This window comes from Oncorhynchus kisutch, linkage group LG12, assembly GCF_002021735.2.
Source record: "Oncorhynchus kisutch isolate 150728-3 linkage group LG12, Okis_V2, whole genome shotgun sequence".
Classification (NCBI taxonomy): Eukaryota; Metazoa; Chordata; class Actinopteri; order Salmoniformes; family Salmonidae; genus Oncorhynchus; species Oncorhynchus kisutch.
In genome coordinates this window covers 28,666,206-28,685,571 of record NC_034185.2, presented here as the reverse complement: position 1 = coordinate 28,685,571, position 19,366 = coordinate 28,666,206, and the positions used below count along the sequence as shown (strand labels likewise).

General features: G+C 38.8%; 1 protein-coding gene across 2 annotated transcripts; it reads right to left on the bottom strand.

Moving 5' to 3' along the window:
* Nucleotides 1–2,172: 2,172 nt before the first annotated feature.
* Nucleotides 2,173–17,452, bottom strand: ppm1ab (protein phosphatase, Mg2+/Mn2+ dependent, 1Ab). 2 transcript variants are annotated; one of them, XM_020496687.2, is made up of 4 exons: nt 17,291–17,452; nt 12,361–13,271; nt 8,541–8,658; nt 4,850–8,231 (listed from the first exon to the last, which is right to left on the bottom strand). In XM_020496687.2, exons 2-4 carry the CDS (start codon nt 13,246–13,248, stop codon nt 8,080–8,082), a joined length of 1,158 nt encoding a protein of 385 aa, XP_020352276.1. In that variant the 5' UTR covers nt 13,249–13,271; nt 17,291–17,452; the 3' UTR covers nt 4,850–8,079. The 2 variants fall into 2 exon arrangements, with proteins under 2 accessions (XP_031693201.1, XP_020352276.1); XM_031837341.1 differs by having other exon boundaries at nt 2,173–8,658.
* Between the last annotated feature and the right edge of the window lie 1,914 nt (nt 17,453–19,366).

The window sequence follows — 19,366 nt, the reverse complement described above, 5'->3', positions numbered from 1 at the left end:
ATACATGCATTCAGATGACAAGATATATGCTCAATCTGGTACAGTCCAGAAGTAGTCTGATTAATGAGGCTGCTCAAAGTTTGACTTAATATAGAAATAATACTGAAAGAAGATGAGTTATCTTAAAATAAAAGATTTGGGAACCCCTGAGGTAGGCAACACAAATGTAAGCCAATGTTAAATCAGTGATGGAATTACAATCAATGTCAAACTGCAGTCTTGTAACACACAGGGCAGTTAAACAACATTCCTCTTAGTCTGATCTGTGAGTCTTGCTCTGACCTGAATATGGGACTGGAATGGGAACAGGAACTGGTGAGTAAAGTGAAGGGAGAACATAAATTAAGGATCTGTATCCAACTTTGTAAAGGCCAGGTGGTATATCTATGCGACTGACACTTCTCCCTCCCTGTGCTATCAACGCTCCCTCCGTTACTACTGCCTTTCTGAACTGCCTCGACACCTTGGCCTATCAGCTGTGGAAGACCATCGCCAAGTCAAGACCTGCCACTGCAAGAACCCTGCAAATCATGCCTGAAATGAAAGGCCTCTCTGAAAATTAGCTTTCCTGACAATGACCAAAACAAAGAAGTTAGAATAGCCTAAAGAATGAAACTAACATCCGTTTCTCACTGGTCAGCCAATTACAACTGCTCTTGGACATGACAGTCCTCCCATTTTTACCTGCCCTGCAGCATTCCTAAAGCCTGGGAGGTTTTATGATACGCTGACTGTGATCAAAACCAACAAAGCCCCAGGTTCCGACGGTATGCCATAGCAGATCCTCCAAGAATTTACCTGCGAGTTGAGCCAACCCATGTCTGACATCCTCAACATATCATTCCAGCAGGGGAATTCCTCTCCCAGTGGAAGACATCACGGTCGAACCAATCCCAAAGATACACCCCCTGTCAGTCGACCAACAAAACAAAGGAGTAACAAAACCTTATATTTTGGGTTATGATAAAGACAGACAGTTGTGCTAAGCTCATCATACTCTTTAAGAACCAAAGGGTACATAACAAGAATTTAAATAACCGTCAAACAGCTTTCCAAATTCCAAACTGTAGCTTTAGATGCTCCCAGGCTATTTACTTATTTTTCTTTGTATTGTTAGAATAAGTCCCTTGTCTGCCCCTTCATCAATGTATTTATATAGGCCTATGCCATTTGTATGGTCATGGATTTCTGTTTGTTTTAGAATAGGGGTGTAAATTAACTTTGACTAAATCATGCAGGTGGGGGTTATTGTGTTCAGTGCAAAAACTAAACGCTATCAAGATAGAAACACAGTCTTTGCAACAGGTTGAAACTATTAACTTTGTTAAATCGTGCAGTTGGTACCATGCATGCCAATGTACTACACTTCATGAATATATATATAATTTTTACTTTAAGATTGGGGACCAAGACGTTCATTCAAAAGGTAAAGTAGCCAAATGATGCACAGTTGACGTCAAACTGGAGAGGAAATTACGTTTTTCATTATGGTTGCCTGACATGCAAAAGTTCAACTCAGTGTTTCCCCTAGGACTTTTTTCAGCAGTGGTGGCAAAGTTAGCGGGTGGTGGCCGTGGCCAATGGCGTGGTTTTAGAGGCCCTCCAATTAGCCGCAGAGATAGCATTTAGCTTTTTTAAAACACATTTTCACCAATTCTACACATTTTGTCATGGGGCCCGAGAGAAAATGTACCATTTTAAAGTTAATTTCCTAAAAATATACAAATGTTTTATACACATTTGTTCTTATGCTATCGGAATGACTCAAACATTATAAGAAATTCAATGGGGGCCCCATTCCATTCCATTATTTGAATTTTAGATTATTCCTGACTGTCTAGTTATACTTTTGGTGATTGTTAGTTCTCAAAGATTATCTCATAAACAAATACACTGAGTGTACAAAACATTAGAAATCGCTTCCTAATATTGAGTTGCACCCCCTTTTGCCCTCAAAACATCCTCAATTCATCGGGGCATGCACTCTACAAGGTGTCAAAAGCGTTCCACACGGATGCTGGCCCATGTTGACCCCAATGCTCACCACAGTTGTGTCAAGTTGGCTGAATGTCCTTTGGGTGGTGGACCATTCTCAATACACACAGGAAACTGTTGAGCGTGAAAAACCCAGCAGCGTTGCAGTTCTTGACACACTCAAACCGGTGCACATGGCACCTATTACCATACCATGTTCAAAAGCACTTACATATTTTGTCTTGCCTATTTACCCTCTGAATGGCACACACACAATCCATGTCTCAATTGCCTCGTCAGTGGAAAGAGCATGTTCTGTACAATTACTGTATATTGCTCCATTATATTTTCTACATACTTCATATCTCGCATTGGTCGTTTAAGTTAACACTGAAAATGTTCTAGCATCCCAAAATTATTTTCAAATAAAAATACAAATATTCTAGTATTTATTTTTTTGCAGTGGCGGCCACGAATGCATATAGGGGAAACACTGATTTAACTTCAAAGCAAACCAGCAGACATACAGATACCAATGTAGAAATATAGCATCAGTCTCTGTGACACATTATGCTTGCTTAATTTATCTTAAAAACACAAAGTTGCAAATCTTTTAAAGGGACAATTCAAGATTTTGGCAATTAAACCTTTTTCTACTTACCCAGAGTCAGATGAACTCATGGATACCATTTGTATGTCTCTGCATGCAGTTTGAAGGAAGTTTAAGGTAGTTTCTGGAATTTGCAATATCTCCAGAAATTACCTTCAACTTCATTCAAACTGCATGCAGAGCAGAGGATGTGACTGGAGTGAGTAGCGGTGTGTGTATAATTTCGCCGAAGCATATTTAAAAAATGCTCAGGTACCGCTCATCAACAAGCTCTGGGCATGCTCTGCCCAGCATTTTTTATTTCCTTTATAACTGTTCTTTTAATAATACATATTCTATTGTATTTATTAAGCCTACCCCACCACTAATGAGCAGAGGTGTTGATATGACTCAACCAAGAAATAGGACACACTACCTGAGTAATTGATAGCAAGATAAAGAATGAGCACATTCAGCAGCATCAGAGATATTTAGATGTTTAAATAGGCTATTATTAAAAAAAAATAAGAGTAAGTTTGGAACAGTGTTAAAGAAAGTTGTCTATCAACTGTAAAATGTGAGCACAACAGAGCCACAGTTACAACTGATCATCAATAGATTAGAGAAAAAGCAAGTATTTTTATTTTATTTATTTTTTTACACAGCAGCCGCATATCATCAGGTAGGTAGGTCCTTGTTAAATAGCCTACGACATGTTATTGAAATGCTGAAGCTTCTTACAATATAGCCTACTTCAAAACCAAATGTTACATAGTTACAAAAGTAGATGGGGTGTTTGCTAAATCATCTTTTTTTCTGTGAGCGCTGAGTGATTTTGTTTTACGGAGCGGGGAAATGACATTGTGTGCTGGCACAGTGTGCAAATACTACTTTGTGAGCGATGATTGGGATTTCCAACCGCTCTGCTCACATACTCTGATGCAGAAACATAAAAATGGTATCCATGGGTTGCCCCTGGGTAAAAAAAATGGCTTAATTGCCAACATCTTGAAATATCACCTAGAGAAAAAAAAGTGTTTGACAAACTTGTCATTCTTGTGCAAATAAAATGGATGACTAAGTCAAACATATGCATGCAGAACAAGGTAGCCTACTCCACACTAAGGCAGAGGAATGACACACTAGTGCATTCATTGTCTTAATAAGAAGTATAGGACAAGACACAGCCAAACACCTCTGATCAACCTTTCAGACATTGTAATATTTGTTTGTTCTAAGGTTGGCATATGTGGTATGAGAGGCAAGAATTTGTATTTTTGCTCCAGGAGGTGCCGATTCAAACCGCTAGGGGAACTTGATTTATTTTGTATTTTATCTGAAATAATAACTTGCTTTCATCAGGGAAGGGTTCTAAATTTGCAAAAATTTAATTAACTTAAGGTGAAAAAGTATATAAATACAGGGCACATCAAGTTGTGTTACCTTTTAGTAATAAATTGTGTTTGCTATTCAGTGAAAATGCAAATTATTATTGCTCAAAATATTAGATCATTAATAAGGACATTTTAAAACAAGGCCCAACTTCACCAAAGAAAGTGAAGGCCCACTATTGAAAGAGTAATGCAACTATTTGTTATGATGCTTGCTGTTCTTTATTAAATCACTTAAAGCAATCTCTGGCCTAATATAGAGTGCCTATGGAAAGTTCTCAGACCCATGGACTTTTCCCACATTTCGTTACATCCTTATTATAAAATGGATTATATAAATCAAAATCCTCAGCAATCTCCACACAATACCCCAGAATGACAAAGCGAAAACAGATGAGCAAATTCATTAAAGATTAAAAAACTGATCACATTCACATTAGTAGTCAGACCCTTTACTCAGTACTTTGTTGAAGCACCTTTGGCAGAGATAACAGCCTTGAGTCTTCTTGGGATTGACGCAACAAGCTTGGCACACCTGTATGTGGGGAGTTTCTCCCATGCTTCTCTGCAGATAATCTCAATTTCTGTCACGTAGGAAAGGGAGCGGTGCTGCACAGCTATTGTCAGGTCTCAATTTCTTCAACCTCATGGCATGGTTTTTGCTCTGACATGCACTGTCAAATGTAGGACCTTATATAGACAGGTGTGTGCCTTTCCAAACCATGTCCAATCAATTGAATTTACCACACCTGGGCTCCAAGGATGATCATGGAAACAGGATGCACCTGAGCTCAATTTCAAGTCTCAGAGCAAAGGTTCTGAATACTAAGATATGAGTTTCGTTTTTTTAATGAATTTGCAAACATTTCTAAAAACCTGTTTTCGCTTTGTCATTATGGGGTATTGTGTGTAGATTTTTTAAATCAATTTTAGAATAAGGCTGTAATGTAACAAAATGTGGAAAAACTCAAGGTCTGAATACTCTCCGAAGGCGCCGTATACTCTACACTTATCCAAACTGAAATTCGGACAATTAATTTAGAATTAAAGGCACATGCTTTTAAATGGAATTACTGGAGACTGAAAGCACAATTGTATTAAAAGTATTTGAGCAAATGTATGGCCATCAGAGGGCAGACATTAAAAGAGGGAGTTAAAAAGTTCATAGCTACATACATGTATGCCTGAGTTCAACAGCACTTGGCCCGAAGATAGTCAAAAATGGCAAAACTACATAGTAAGAAAAAGCTAGCTCCAAATTATGTTTTTGTAAGCATTTTCTTCTGGGAGTTTATTTTTAATTGACATTCCTCAAATGACATGCTATGATTTATAACATGATAATATGACAGCATGTAGGCTAAAATTAAGACTTCAGAATAGATAGCCACAGGGAAAACCATACAGAACAATATTTGATTTCAAGAATTTCCCTGCCATCGAGTAGCCGTGCAGCTTTTAAAATAGCTGAGACATGCCTTTGGCGCATGAGAATGCGTACATACGCTACTTTTTGCATTTATTTGTAAATACCCTGTGTAATTAAATATCTGTACAGAGACTTTTGAATATGTGCTAGAGGGGAAAAACATGTGAATGCATGCATCCATAATGACATCCAGCATTACATTTATTATGAGGTCAGTAAGTAAGGTGGGGATGTTTGTAAAACATTCTTACATCTTAAAACCAAAGTTTAGCCTACTGTCTGTATTTAATGTTTTAATTGTGTTCAATTGAACGCAGTATAGGTGTCACAGAAGTTCAGTGATGCAGGCTCTATTATTGTTAAAGGATAAGATCACTTGTTTTTTTCACCAAATCTGTATTTTGGATGTAAATGACATGTATAGAAGTACCCTGACACTTTTTTTTGCAATTTACTTGTTATTAAGAAACTTACGCCACCAGCGATATAATTCCTCATGCTCATTCAGCAATTGCAGGGACATGATAAAACATGAACAAAGGCTCCCACACCTAACGACTTGGTTTTTAAAATGATATGAGCAAAACGTATTCCACTTTACTTGGAATGGCAAGCCAGACAAAATTAAAGGCCTATTTATAATTATTAAATATTAAAGCATTGGACCTCTCACTAAAGGCTTCAGTCATACAAAAACTATTTTTATATCCAAACTGGTTCTCTAGTAGATTAGTAAGAAATAGTTCACCCAGAGTTCAATAACAGCCTTTTTCCCTTCATTCACATTACAACCTCTCACTTTCGGTTATTTGAAAATGAAATCTCCAAAATAATGCTATTTTTAAAACAAGCAATATAAAGCTGGTTGAAATTTCAGCTTAATCCACCAGAAAAGACACACCAAATATTAGAACAAATATTATGGTTAAACTCAAAATGTACTAATTGATTTAAATATATATATATATATATATATATATATATATATATATATATTTGGGTGGAAAAAAAATAATATATATATAATCTTTGTAAATTATATAATAAATTGGACTGGTGTAGTTGTCACACATGCAGTTAACAAACAATATATGTAAATGTCTGCCCTATCCAAAATTACAAACAACTGATTGCAGCATTACCCCAAAAATGGAGGAGACAAGTTGGAAAGGGAAGAAGGTACAAAACTTGTCTGTCAGTCCTGCATTAAAGACCAAAATTGGCTAAAGAAAATTCTAATAAATAAAAGGGTGTATCAGTTTAATTTATGGACAAAAAAAACATGGACAGCTGCGCCATACAGGTTTCAAAATAGCTTGGAGGAGATGTTCTATGTACCGATTCTATGGCACGTGGTCTATGAACTGATACACAAAATGACACAAGATTAAAAACATAGTTTTTCAATGTAAATTATTATACAACAATTTTGCAAACAATAGAATGTTATATGTATGGGGGATACACAAATCGCAGCTCTGCAGATTTTGCTGCGAAGAGTCATCCATAATCATTAGATTACTTCTTTTGGTACTGCCCACATGGAGCTTGTTTTTGGTTGCAGGTTCAGGAATGGCAGAAAAATTGCAACATTTAATTGGAGCCAACTCTGCAAATAGCACTGCTGGGTGTTTGAAAAGTCAGAGTCAATAGTCCTTTCTCTTTGCTTATTTGAGCTGTTCTTACCATAATGTGGTATTTTACCAAATAGGGCTATCTTCTGTACACCACCCCTACCTTGTCACAACACAACTGACTGGCTCAATAGAAATTAAGAAGGAAAGAAATTCCACAAATGAACAAGGCACACCTGTTAATTGAAATGCATTCCAGGTGACTACCTTATGAAGTTGGTTGAGAGAATACCAAGAGTGTGCAAAGCTGTCATCAAGGCAGAGGGTGGCTACTTCGAAGAATATAAAATATATTTTGAATAGTTTAACACTTTTTTGGTTCGTACATGATTCCATGTGTTATTTCATAGTTTTGATGTCTTCACTATTATTCTACAATGTAGAAAATAGCACAAAAAAATACAAATCCTTGAATGAGTAGGTGTGTCCAAACTTTTGACTGGTACTGTATATATTTACAAAAAATATATATGGGGGATTGGAAATTATGCAGACAATTACATTGCTAGAAACCACAATATATCTGCAATATTAAAGCAGTAAAGTGACTATGCGCAACATTACATTCTCCAGCGATACTTCTCTGTGTAGCCCGCACATGCGCACACAGAAAAGTATAGCTCGAGTCACACAACATGGAATATAACGTTGCGGATACATTTCGGAATGACACAATTGCATGTGTATAACATCTAAAGACCTGCATCACTATACGGGTCACTTTTAAAAGGATGTATTTAGGTGTTTTTGGAGCCTTTGTTCATGTTTTATCATGCCCCTACAACTGCTGAACAAACATGAGGAAGTATAATCGCTGGTGGGACATGTTTCTCAAAACCAAATGAATTTATTTTATAGTGTCTCAGTGCTTTTTTAACATTAACGTACATCCAAAACACAGATTTGGTTAAAAAAAAATATTTAAAAAAGTGAACCTTTGTTCATGTATGTAGTAATATAACCTGCCCAGTAGATGGCATGGTTTACACATATTCAAAGCACAGGTCATCTAGATTCTTAACATTTTTATATGTAGATCAGAATGGTCCTTTCCTACCTATTTCAGAAACACTGATCAAAAAAATCTGTTGGATTTATATGATCCTGGAATGCAAAATAAGGGATTACAGAATCCGTATCATTCTGATCAAGATGAAATGTTTTGAAAAAACGGGTCCAGAAGATACAATATTGAGCTTGCTTCATTGGAAAAGCTGTGAGAAAAAATACATTTTGACAATGAATATGATTTTATATATGTATATATGTTAAGCATTCTAAAGTTAACATTTGCTAAATTTCCCTTGAGGACATTTAAGTCCAGGATAAACCATATTAAAAAGTATGTTGCCTATAAAGACACTCAAGTGCCTTCACACTTAAAATTGGGCTTCTGTGAGTACTTTTATATTTAGTTTCTGTTTTGGTAAGTAATAAGTACTACCATAAGTTTACGCAACAACAATCGGTGTCTCGCTCTTTTGAAATGTGTAACATAACTCATTTCTTTTTAGATGCTCCACCTTCTACCCTGCTCTGCAGGTACTTATCCAGCTCTGCCTGTCTCTTCACAGCTTCTTGCGAGATCTTGGGAGCACCTGGGAAACACACCAGCACCACACTCATGTTGTCCCGGCTTCCCTGTTCAGAGAGGAGAGTTGAGCAGAGGAAATGCAAGTTACGCATTTTGCTATAAAACATGCTTTTGTAAAAACTCTGAAATTATGCTTATTTGAGTGGATTTACATGGACATACTGTATGTAGCGTGAACAAAATCACAAGACGTCTCTTGAATGCTTTCAATTGACCCTTCTCCAAGCCCCGCCCCAGAATTTTGGGCAACCAACCGTGAACAAAATCACAAGACGTCTCTTGAATGCTTTCAATTGACCCTTCTCCAAGCCCCGCCCCAGAATTTTGGGCAACCAACCGTAGCGCTCTAAAGGATAGCAACGACTGACACCTCAGACAAGCTCACATTTCGATGGCATGAATGCCAGAGGGCTATGGCAACAAAAAAAACATCCTCAAAAGATTTACGTTTGAATTGCTAAATAATTTAACAGTGCACCAGGAGTACTTGCTACTGTGATTCTTGAAAAGCAGAGCCTGTAGAGAGTATTGTTTTCAAATCTGAAATTATACATTTGTTACATTATTTGCTAGCTCAGCTGGTCTCATTGACAACATGTTGATACGCTAGTTAGCTAGCCACGTAATTGAACTTGTGTTCTCAAAATGTTAGCTAAGTTAGCAATGTTATGAATACAACTCCCATCAGCTATCGCCATCACAACACGATTTGAGAGCACTAGTTAGCTCCAAAAGTGGTTATGGCTTTGACTGAATGCTTACAGTGAATTGTGAAGCCATTCAGTGCCAAGTTACACTACAAACATAATTTTAAGTTACCGTGAAGCAACTTTAATGACAGTCCACCACAACTTACCAAAGACTTTCCTGATTAGAAAGGGGTAGTCTGAATTTAATTTATTTGTGTATTAGTAGCACCGTTTCACCAGTGCTTGAATGGGGAATTGGGCTTTCTGGGAAAATGTTGTCCGAGGTTGCAAGGAGGGCGGGCCTTAGCGAAGGGTCAATTAGTAACTCTAGAATGTAATACATTCAAGGCATATATTAAATATAAAGCACATTACATTTTCTAACTTTTCATTCAAAATTTCAGGCAAACACCAAGCCAATGTTTTTAAGTTGAAATTGTGTGGAGAGGAGTGCACATTTAAATAAAAAAGGACATAGAATTGGGATTGAAAGCAGGGTTAACACGCCTACTCTCGCGACAAATGCCATCGGATCTTTAGTGAAGAGTGGAGGGCCCGCCAACACTACTTCCAACAGCAGTGGGTCCCGTCCTAGGACTGACCAGGCCCAACACTGCTTAGCTTAGAGGCAAGACAGCAGTGGGATGCAGGGTGGTATGGCTGCTGGACATCTAATTTGATATCTGATTTTTTAAAGTATTGAAATTGAAGCTGGCAAACACTTTAATTTATCTTGATAGCTGTGTGAGGTACCACTAACTATCTGTGCTTGACTGTCTGTCTGATTTACAATCATTATTTAACTGAGCCATTTACACTGAACAAAAATATAAACGCAACATGTAAAGTGTTGGTCCCATGTTTCATGAGCTGAAATAAAAGATTCCAGAAATATTCCATATGCACAAAAAGCATATTTCTCTCAAATGTAGTGCACAAATTTGTTTACATCCCTGTTAGTGAGCATTTCTTTGCCAAGATAATCCATCCACCTGACAGGTGTGGCATATCAAGAAACTGATTAAACCATATGATCATTACACAAGTGCATCTTGTGCTGGGGACAATAAAAGGCCACTAAAATGTGCAGTTTTATCACACAACACAATGCCACAGATGTCTCAAGTAGAGGGAGTGTGCAATTGGCATGGTGAATGCAGGAATGTCCACCAGAGCTGTTGCCAGAGAATTGAATGTTAATTTCCCTACCATAAGCCGCCTCCAACATTGTTTTAGAGAATTTAGCAGTACGTCCAACCGGCCTCACAACCGCAGACCAGGTGTGTGGGTGAGCGGTTTGATGATGTCAACGTTGTGAACAGCATGCCCCATGGTGGAGATGGGGTTATGGTATGGGCAGGCATAAGCTATGGACAACGAACACAATTGCATTTTATCAATGGCAATTTGAATGCACAGAGATACTGTGACAAGATCCTGAGGCCCATTGTGAGGAATTTTTTTTAGATGCATATCTGTATTCCCAGTCATGTGAAACACATAGATTAGGGCATAATGAATTTATTTCAATTGACTGATTTCCTTATATGAACCGTAACTCAGTCAATTCTTTGAAATTGTTCCATGTTGCGTTTATATTTTTGCTCAGTATACTAAAAAACAATACAGTCTGCAGCAAATCACAAAGTTGTTTTGTAGTCTAGTCACTAAACCTCGAGTCGAGTCCCAAGTCCCCTGTGCTCGAGTCACGAGTCCCTATGGTTAAGTCCGAGTCGAGTCCAAGTCTTAGTCACCAATGGTTGAGTCACGAGTCCAGTCAAGAGTCCCTATGGCTGAAGTCCAGTCCCAGGGCTCGAGTCCTGGTCCAAGTGCTTTGGAGTTTTGAAGTTCGACGTGGTTCCGGTCTCTTCTATTTTTCTTTTACATATTTGACATTGCGCCACAATCTTTGCACCATCGGTTGAAAAACTTTTGAAAGCTAAACTAATGATTTGGCGTGCTTTAGACATATTTGGCATTTTAGTTACTGCTGTTTTTTTGCTCGCTCGTACTGCCATGTTGCTGTCTCGATGCTCGTCTGTTGCTAGATTCGCGCCTCTATTGATTTGGCTTGGATTTGGTATAAGAAATCTACCAGAACATACTAGTATCCGGCTGGTGAGAAGATTTTCATGAAAGCATTGAAGTAACGCAAATATTTTTCTCCTGCTGGCCAATGGTCATAATTGCCTGCAATATGCATTAGCTTATGAAACAAATACGTCCTTCATACACAAGCTCACACACATTTAATTTTTTATATAATGTTGAAGTTATGTCAAATCAATAATGATGTTTTGAAGGGATGAATGGTATCTAAACAGAATTGGCTATTGCTCCTGTTAGATTTACCAGATTACTATTTACATTAATTGTAACATGCTATCAGCTACTTTTTTGTAATCGGCAACTGATATGTGTGTTTTTTAATGCAGAGGGAAAACTAACAGGAGTCCTGTCAGAAACGGTCTATGGTATGCAGGTGGGAAATTGGGAGGGTAGAGTGAGACAACAAATTCAAAGACAGCCTACTTTTCTATACTCAAGGGAGGAGAGAGACAGACTGTTGTTTTACTATTAAACTCAATACTATTGTTTTCAATTTCGTAAAACAGTTTGTATTTCTTAACCAGGCAAAGATATATAGTAGGCTGGTGCCTGGTGGTTGCGGGAAGCAAAAGAGTAGCTTGCGCGATGTGTAGCTTTTGATCGAAGGCGGAGCGGAGCCTGCCTGTCTGCAAACACACATTGCTTGCTTGCCCCACAGCTCACCAACTGATGTGGGCTGTGTGTGGCGCATCCTTCCCACTGCTAGAGAACAGAACCCTCACTCCACCCAGTAGTGCTAATATTCTGCTTATCATAGTAGCCTATCCAGTTCAAGTGCAAATACAAGTGACAATAAGTCATAAAAATCCAGGAAAACTCTTGGACTCGAGTTCGCCCATAGTGTTCCATCTCTGGGAAATATGCTGTAGTAGCCAATTCAACAGCAAAGCACACTTAAGTAGACTATTCAAATCTCCTCTCCATTGTAAAATCTTATCTAGCTGACCTTACCTTGTATAAACATGTGTCAACAATCTCATTGCACACTCTCTCCAAGTCCTCTGTCACCTCTAGACGTAAACGCACAAAGTCACATAGCTCCTCATTGGCCATCACGTCCCAGATGCCATCACACGCCAAAACAACAAACTCGTCCTCCGCCTCAGATCTTTCAATCTCATACACCTCTGGCTCAGGCGACACAAGCTGCTCTGTGGGGCCCTTGCCATGTACACATTTATAGTCAAAGTCACCAAGGGCCCGAGACACAGCTAGCGAGCCATTAACACGTTGAATCATGACAGAGCCACCGGCATTCTGGATGCGCTCCTTTTCCAATGGATTGCTGGGCTTGTGATCCAGCGTAAAGAAATGGACCCGGCCTCCCCTGCTGAGGAGTGCCCGCGAGTCGCCACAATTAATGAAGTACATGTGGCGAGGTGAGATCATGACTCCCACTGCAGTAGAGCCGCTGCGGTCCGCACCATGCTTACGCTCCGAGATAACTCGCATCTGCTCATCAATCTGCAGGAAGCCAGTGCGAATGCCACTCTTCACACTCTCCACTGATGGCTCGGGTCCATGCCTGTCCAGAATTGCCCTGCCCCCCTCCTCTCCACCTCCTGGTCCTGCACCCCCACCCCTGAAATCTGGGTTGCTGGTGATGTGCTCTAGCAAGTGCTCGCAGCAGTAGCGGGCCACCTGAGAGCCAGCATGGCCATCATACACGGCAAAAAAGGACCAGGGGTTGAGGCCATGGGGCAGGCCAATGACAGCCGTGTGTGTATCCTCCATCTCTACCCGCCAGCCCTGCATGCTGCTCAGGCCATATCGTAGGCCGTTTCCTTCTCCGTGGGCATTGAACTTCTCCATCTTTGGCTTGTCCAAAAATGCTCCCATTTCTTTTTTGGGGTAGCTTTATCCTATAAAATGACAACAAGAAAAATGTGCTAATCAATTAAGTTGCCTTTGCAGAACAATAAAAAAAAATAAAAAAATGTAAGTGATCATGTTTGTAACTATTTCTTTCCTATGACTGTCTAGGCCAGAGGACAGATTTACTTTTGTGGTAGCACAAACATAATTTCTTCTTTGCCTAGAAGGCAATTACTGCTGAGCAAAAATGTGTCAGTAAACATCTGTCTAACGATTAACATGCAGTAAACTAAGCATGTAATAGTTTTGATGTGTGCGCAATGTTAATGCACAGCACAATCACATTCTTCTCTTACTACTGACAACGGTCTGTAAATCAAACATTCAATTGAACACTGTCATTCCACATTCACGCAGTCTGATTAAACAGACTGTAATACAAAATTAATTGGTACAGTATATACAGCCTGAAACTAATGCCTGCAAAATCATATAAATGTTTCTTACAAGCCAGAATGTTGAATAAAATGACATTTAAACATACTCTTCTGGTTGTCTTTGCGGTTTGCCCTTCAACTGCCCAAAATTTTTGACAAAATATTCACAGGAAAGTATTGTACAGTTTTATATTGGATATTTGTTTTCCTCTCGCCAATAGATATTGAACCAAGCATGCCATGACAATAGTATATTCTGATTCAGGGGAGGCTGGAGAACAATCCACACATTTTTTGTTTTGAATTTAAAAACATTTTGAAGATTGAAAAAGGTTGATTGTTCTCCATCCTCTCCTGATTCAGAATATACCATTTTCATTGTCTTGTCATGCTTGGTTCAAAAGCTATTAATTATAGAACCAAATATCAAACATTAAACGTTCTCTCATCAATAGCTAGTGAACCAAGCATGTCATGTCATGGCAATGAAAATGGTATATTCTGAATCTCTTCATATTTATACATTTTTTAAATAAAAAAGTCTGGATTGTTCACCATCCTCCCGATTCAGAATATACCTTTTTCATTATCATGGCATGCATGGTTCAATAGTTATAAATGGGTTAGCTGACAACATCACGAAAATGATGTGTGTGCTTCCAAGATGCAGAAGTCAGCATGTTGTGATTCTGGATGGCCAGATTGCTAGCAAGAATGACAAGAAACTGCCATGTGGGGAATCGTATATTTAAAAAAAAAAAACATTATTTAACTAGGCAAGTCAGTTAAGAACAAATTCTTATGACGGCCTACACCGGCCAAACCTGGACGCCGCCCTATGGGACTCCCAATCATGGCCGGTTGTGATATAGCCTGGATTCGATTCAGGGTGTCTGGAGTGACGCCTCTAGCACTGAGATGTAGTGCCTTAGACTGCTGCGCCACTCGGCTTGATTAATCTTGTTATTGATAGCATGTCTTGTTTTGAGGTGTCTTGACTGATTTCAGGTCAATGCAAATATGGCTAAAATTCGCTAGCTAGCTAACCAAAACCTGTAACGATGTACACTACATGACCAAAAGTATGTGGACACCTGCTAGCCGAACATCTCATTTCAAAATCATGGGCATTAATATTGAGTTGGTCCCCCCTTTGCTGCCATAATAGCCTCCACTCTTCTGGGAAGGCTTTCCACTAGATGTTGGAACATTGCTGCGGGGACTTGCTTCCATTCAGCAACAAGAGCATCAGTAAGATCGGGTGTTGGGCACTGATGTTGGGCAATTAGGCCTGGCTTGCAGCCGGCATTCCGATTCATCCCAAAGGCGTTCGATGGGGATGAGGTCAGGGAACTGCGCAGGCCAGTCTAGTTCTTCCACACCGATCTCGACAAACCATTTCTGTATGGACCTTACTTTGTGCACAGGGACATTGTCATGCTGAAACAGGAAAGGGCATTCCCCAAACTGTGCCACAAAGTTGGAAGTACAGAGTAGTCAAGAATGTCATTGTATGCTGTAGCGTTAAGATTTCCCTTCACTGGAACTAAGGGGCCTAGAGGGAACCATGAAAAACAGACCATTATTCCTCCTCAACCAAATTTTAGTTGGCACTATGCATTGAGGCAGATAGAGTTCTCCTGGCATCCACCAAACTCTGATTAATCCGTCGAACTGCCAGATGGTGAGGTATGATTCACTGCTCCAGAGTCCAATGGCGGCGACCTTTACACCACTACAGCCAAAGCTTGGCATTGTGATCTTAGGCTTGTGTGCTTCTGCTTGGCCATGGAAACCAATTTCATGAAGCTCCCGACTAACAGTTATTGTGCAGACGTTGCTTCCAAGGCATTTTGGTGAATGTTGCAACCAAGGACAGACGAGTTTTACGCGTTACGCGTTTCAACACTCGACCGGTCCTGTTCTGTGAGTTTGTGTGGCGCTCCTAGACGTTTCCACTTCACAATAACAGCACTTAACGTTGACCAGGGCAGCTCTAGCAGGGCAGAAATTTGACAAACTGACTTGTTGGAAAGGTGGCATCCTATTATAGTGCCAAGTTGAAAGTCACTGAGCTCCAGTAAGGCCATTCTACTGCCAATGTTTGTCTTTGGAGATTGCATGGCTGTGGCTTGCATGGCTTGATTTTATACAGGGTTGGGCAGAAATAGCCGAATCCTCTAATTTGAAGGGGTGTCCACATAGCTTTGTTAATATAGTGTATTTGAGAGACAAGTGCTCATTGTGCAAATGTATTTATGTTTTCAATAATTGGAGACTAAATAAAGCTCACATGTTGTCAACAATCTAAGCCAACCCCATCTGTTTTGCCCCATAGTTGCAAATGGCTCAGTTTTGTTGCTAAACAACCAACATGTCTATTGACAAGAGAAAAAATACTAACTTTACCTGGGTGCTGAACCAACCATATACAGTGAGGGTCAAGAACTACAGGAAACGTATGATCTCTGTAATTGCAAACAAAGGTTTCTGTACCAAAAGTTCTGCTTTTCTGATGTATCAAATACTTATGTCATGCAATAAAATGCTAATTAATTACTTAAAAATAATACAATGTGATTTTCTGGATTTTTGTTTTAGATTCCGTCTCTCAGTTGAAGTGTACCTATGATAAAAATTACAGACCTCTAGATACTTTGTAAGTAGGAAAACCTGCAAAATCAGCAGTGTATCAAATACTTGTTCTCCCCATTGTACCTACTGGCTCTCTAAAAAGTCAGGTAAACAATACTTTCCAGTAGATATTTTGTCTCAATTTTCAAGCAGCTGAAGGACAAACTGCACAGACCATTGGTAGAGAAAGTTTAAATGTAATTGTATTCAAAATTATGTCTTGTAAGGGACATTAACACGATTTTGCAGGCATATGTTTCAGGCTGTGTATAACTGTGTATAACAGCCTGTTTAATCAGACTACTACGTTCACAGCATCCTGAATGCACCGCTAGATAGGTGGAGGTTGATGGGAGATGGGTGGGATAAATGGATGAAGGGAAGTTGGAGGGATTTATGGATAAAAACGGGATATAAATGTTTATGGATGTCAGGTTTGAGGGGTTAATGGATGGGATAGAGATTGGAGGGTTATGCTTGATGGATGACAAAGCTTCAGCATACAGTTTAATAAGTAGCTAGCTATGATATTAAAACTGAATAACAGAATATAGGCCTAGCATACACCTAGTGGTGTGTTCTTAATGAAACAAACATACTGATGATGTAATGCACAGCTTCAAATCAAGTTAAAAGTAACGTAGTTAGCGAACGTTAGCTAGCTAATGTTGCTCTCATCATGACTTGTAATGTATTGATAATTAAATATATCAACAGTAATGCTTATTACTGTACCCAGCTTTGAGACGATTTCGAATGCATTTTGCCCCACTGCTTAGTAGCTCGCTAGCTACATTTAACTCTTGCATGGAAATATTACATCACAAGCTCTGTTTTGTCACAACGCCCCTAGCTAGCTCTAGCTAGCCGGTTAGCTAGCTATCTGACGTAAGTTAGTAACCTTACGTTGTAAGGTAGAGCTAGCAAGCTACCTTGGTTGGCATGCAACAACAAAGATGCTGCGTAACGCTAACTAAAATGAACTAGCTACTTACCAAATCCTCTAGTACCTATAGCTATAACGTTAATGAACTGGCAGGTAAACAAACTGCTAACTTATTGGTTAAAAAGCTAGCTAAAGTAGAATCTGGAAAAACAGATAGTAGTGGAATACTGTGAATGAAACGCGACGTCAGTGCCTTGACCACGGTCAAGTGAGTAGCTTTAGCGACGAGGGGCAATAGGCGGTTCGTCTTCAGAATAAAAGTCCCACATTGAACCCAATGACGTATAACCCATTGTCTTCACTGTGAAGGCTTATGACTCATTTTGCTGCATCTTTATTGGCATTGTATTCATGTAAGAAAACTGTGTCAAGACATCAGTAGATTTAGAATTGAACACATTTAGGAATATCTTACACTATTGTGGAGAGGTGTACTGCTTGGATTCTTTACCTACGATATAAATAAGATGAAACATTTTTATGTAATACATTTTATTATTCTTTTGGCCAAATTTCATTTACACAAATGTAAATTTACAAACAAAAAAAACACATTTTCTTACCGTACAAAAATTTATTGAACTGTATTTTAAGACAATTAAATACTCTACTAATAAAAAAGCTGTTAGAATTATAAGGTTCTTGTGTAATGTGATATTGTACCCCCTAGCCCAATGGTCCATTGTATATTACTCATATATACTTGTGTTCCCACATGTACTTCTTGTATTGATTTGTTGTTCATAAAAAAATAAATGGCTAATTTAATCAATATACACATTGATTCACTTTTAATAAATAATTCATAAAAATTAAAGGCATGTAAAATAAATAAAAACATTTTAAGACCAATAATGAAAAATACAATGTTGAAACTGGTATGTTCAGAATATTGGCCTGTAAATGAAAAAAAAGTGCTTTGTAAAGTAGCATTCAAAGTACTCAGTAGAGTCTGTACAACAGATACAGTGGCATGATTTGAATGGGTCATGTTGCCAAGGAAACGGGTTTCCTCCATTCGAATGCAAAATCTATAATTTGCATTCTGGAAAATCTGAAGAAAGATTTAGAATAGCTGCCAGTGGGCAGCTGGAAGCTGTAGTTGGAGAAGGCTACTGTGGTCCAGTGTGCCAGCTCACAATCATGTGGAGGAGGCTACAGCGTATCTCAAGGGAATTATTATGTGGAATATAATCAACGGACATAGGGGTTGATTCATTTCACGTCAGGGCAAATCAAGTCTGACATTTTTAAGTGGAAATTACAAACTTTAGAAGCTTTATAAATCCTTGAATACACTACAAGTTAGCCTAGCGTTGGTGCTCCTACAAACAGCCTACTACAGTATAGGCTAGTGGATCTATGAAATCAGGCTGGTTTAGACTCAAAATAATTAGCTCGCTTGTTAGTAATGCAGTAGTATAAAGCTGTCATTTACAATCAACAATGTAGTTATGAACACAAGTGGTCTGATTTGTTTTTGAGTAACAGAGCGAATGTTTAGTCCATTCACACTTTTCTGATGATGGAATAAATCTTTACTGGTCATTAGTTGGCCAAAATTCGGCTACATGAAAAGTTATCAAAATATATTAACAGCATTACCTTTTTTTAACAGCATTACATTTTTTGGGCTGACTAAGGCTGTGCGCTTTTGCGGTCGACAGACAGCTGTATCATGCAGACATCCTTAGGAAACTGCCAGAGCAACCCGTGCAAGTAGACAGTTAAACAAACCAACCTGCACTTCTCCCAGGCCATCTGGGCTCATGACATCAGAGCATTAATATAAAATGTTAATATCTTCGTCTGTGAGTGATGGAAGAAAAATAGACTTCGGCTACAATTATTTGAATAATTCAATGGATGTTTTGTGCATTAAGGTGATTAAAGTGTCTTATTAGGAAGTTTGACTTCACTATAGGGCCATCTATAGGAATTCTCTTTTTGGGACAGAGTTCAGTTAAACTGCATTACCGAAGCTGGCCTGTAGGTACACTTCAAAGCGTCTTTCCAGATCAGAACCCTGGGGCCTTGCTAGAGAGATGACGTTTTGTTTTTACAAAGTTCTCACTGTCGCAGTGTGCGTCTGTCTATGTGTCATAGCAAATCATGCTGCAAGATA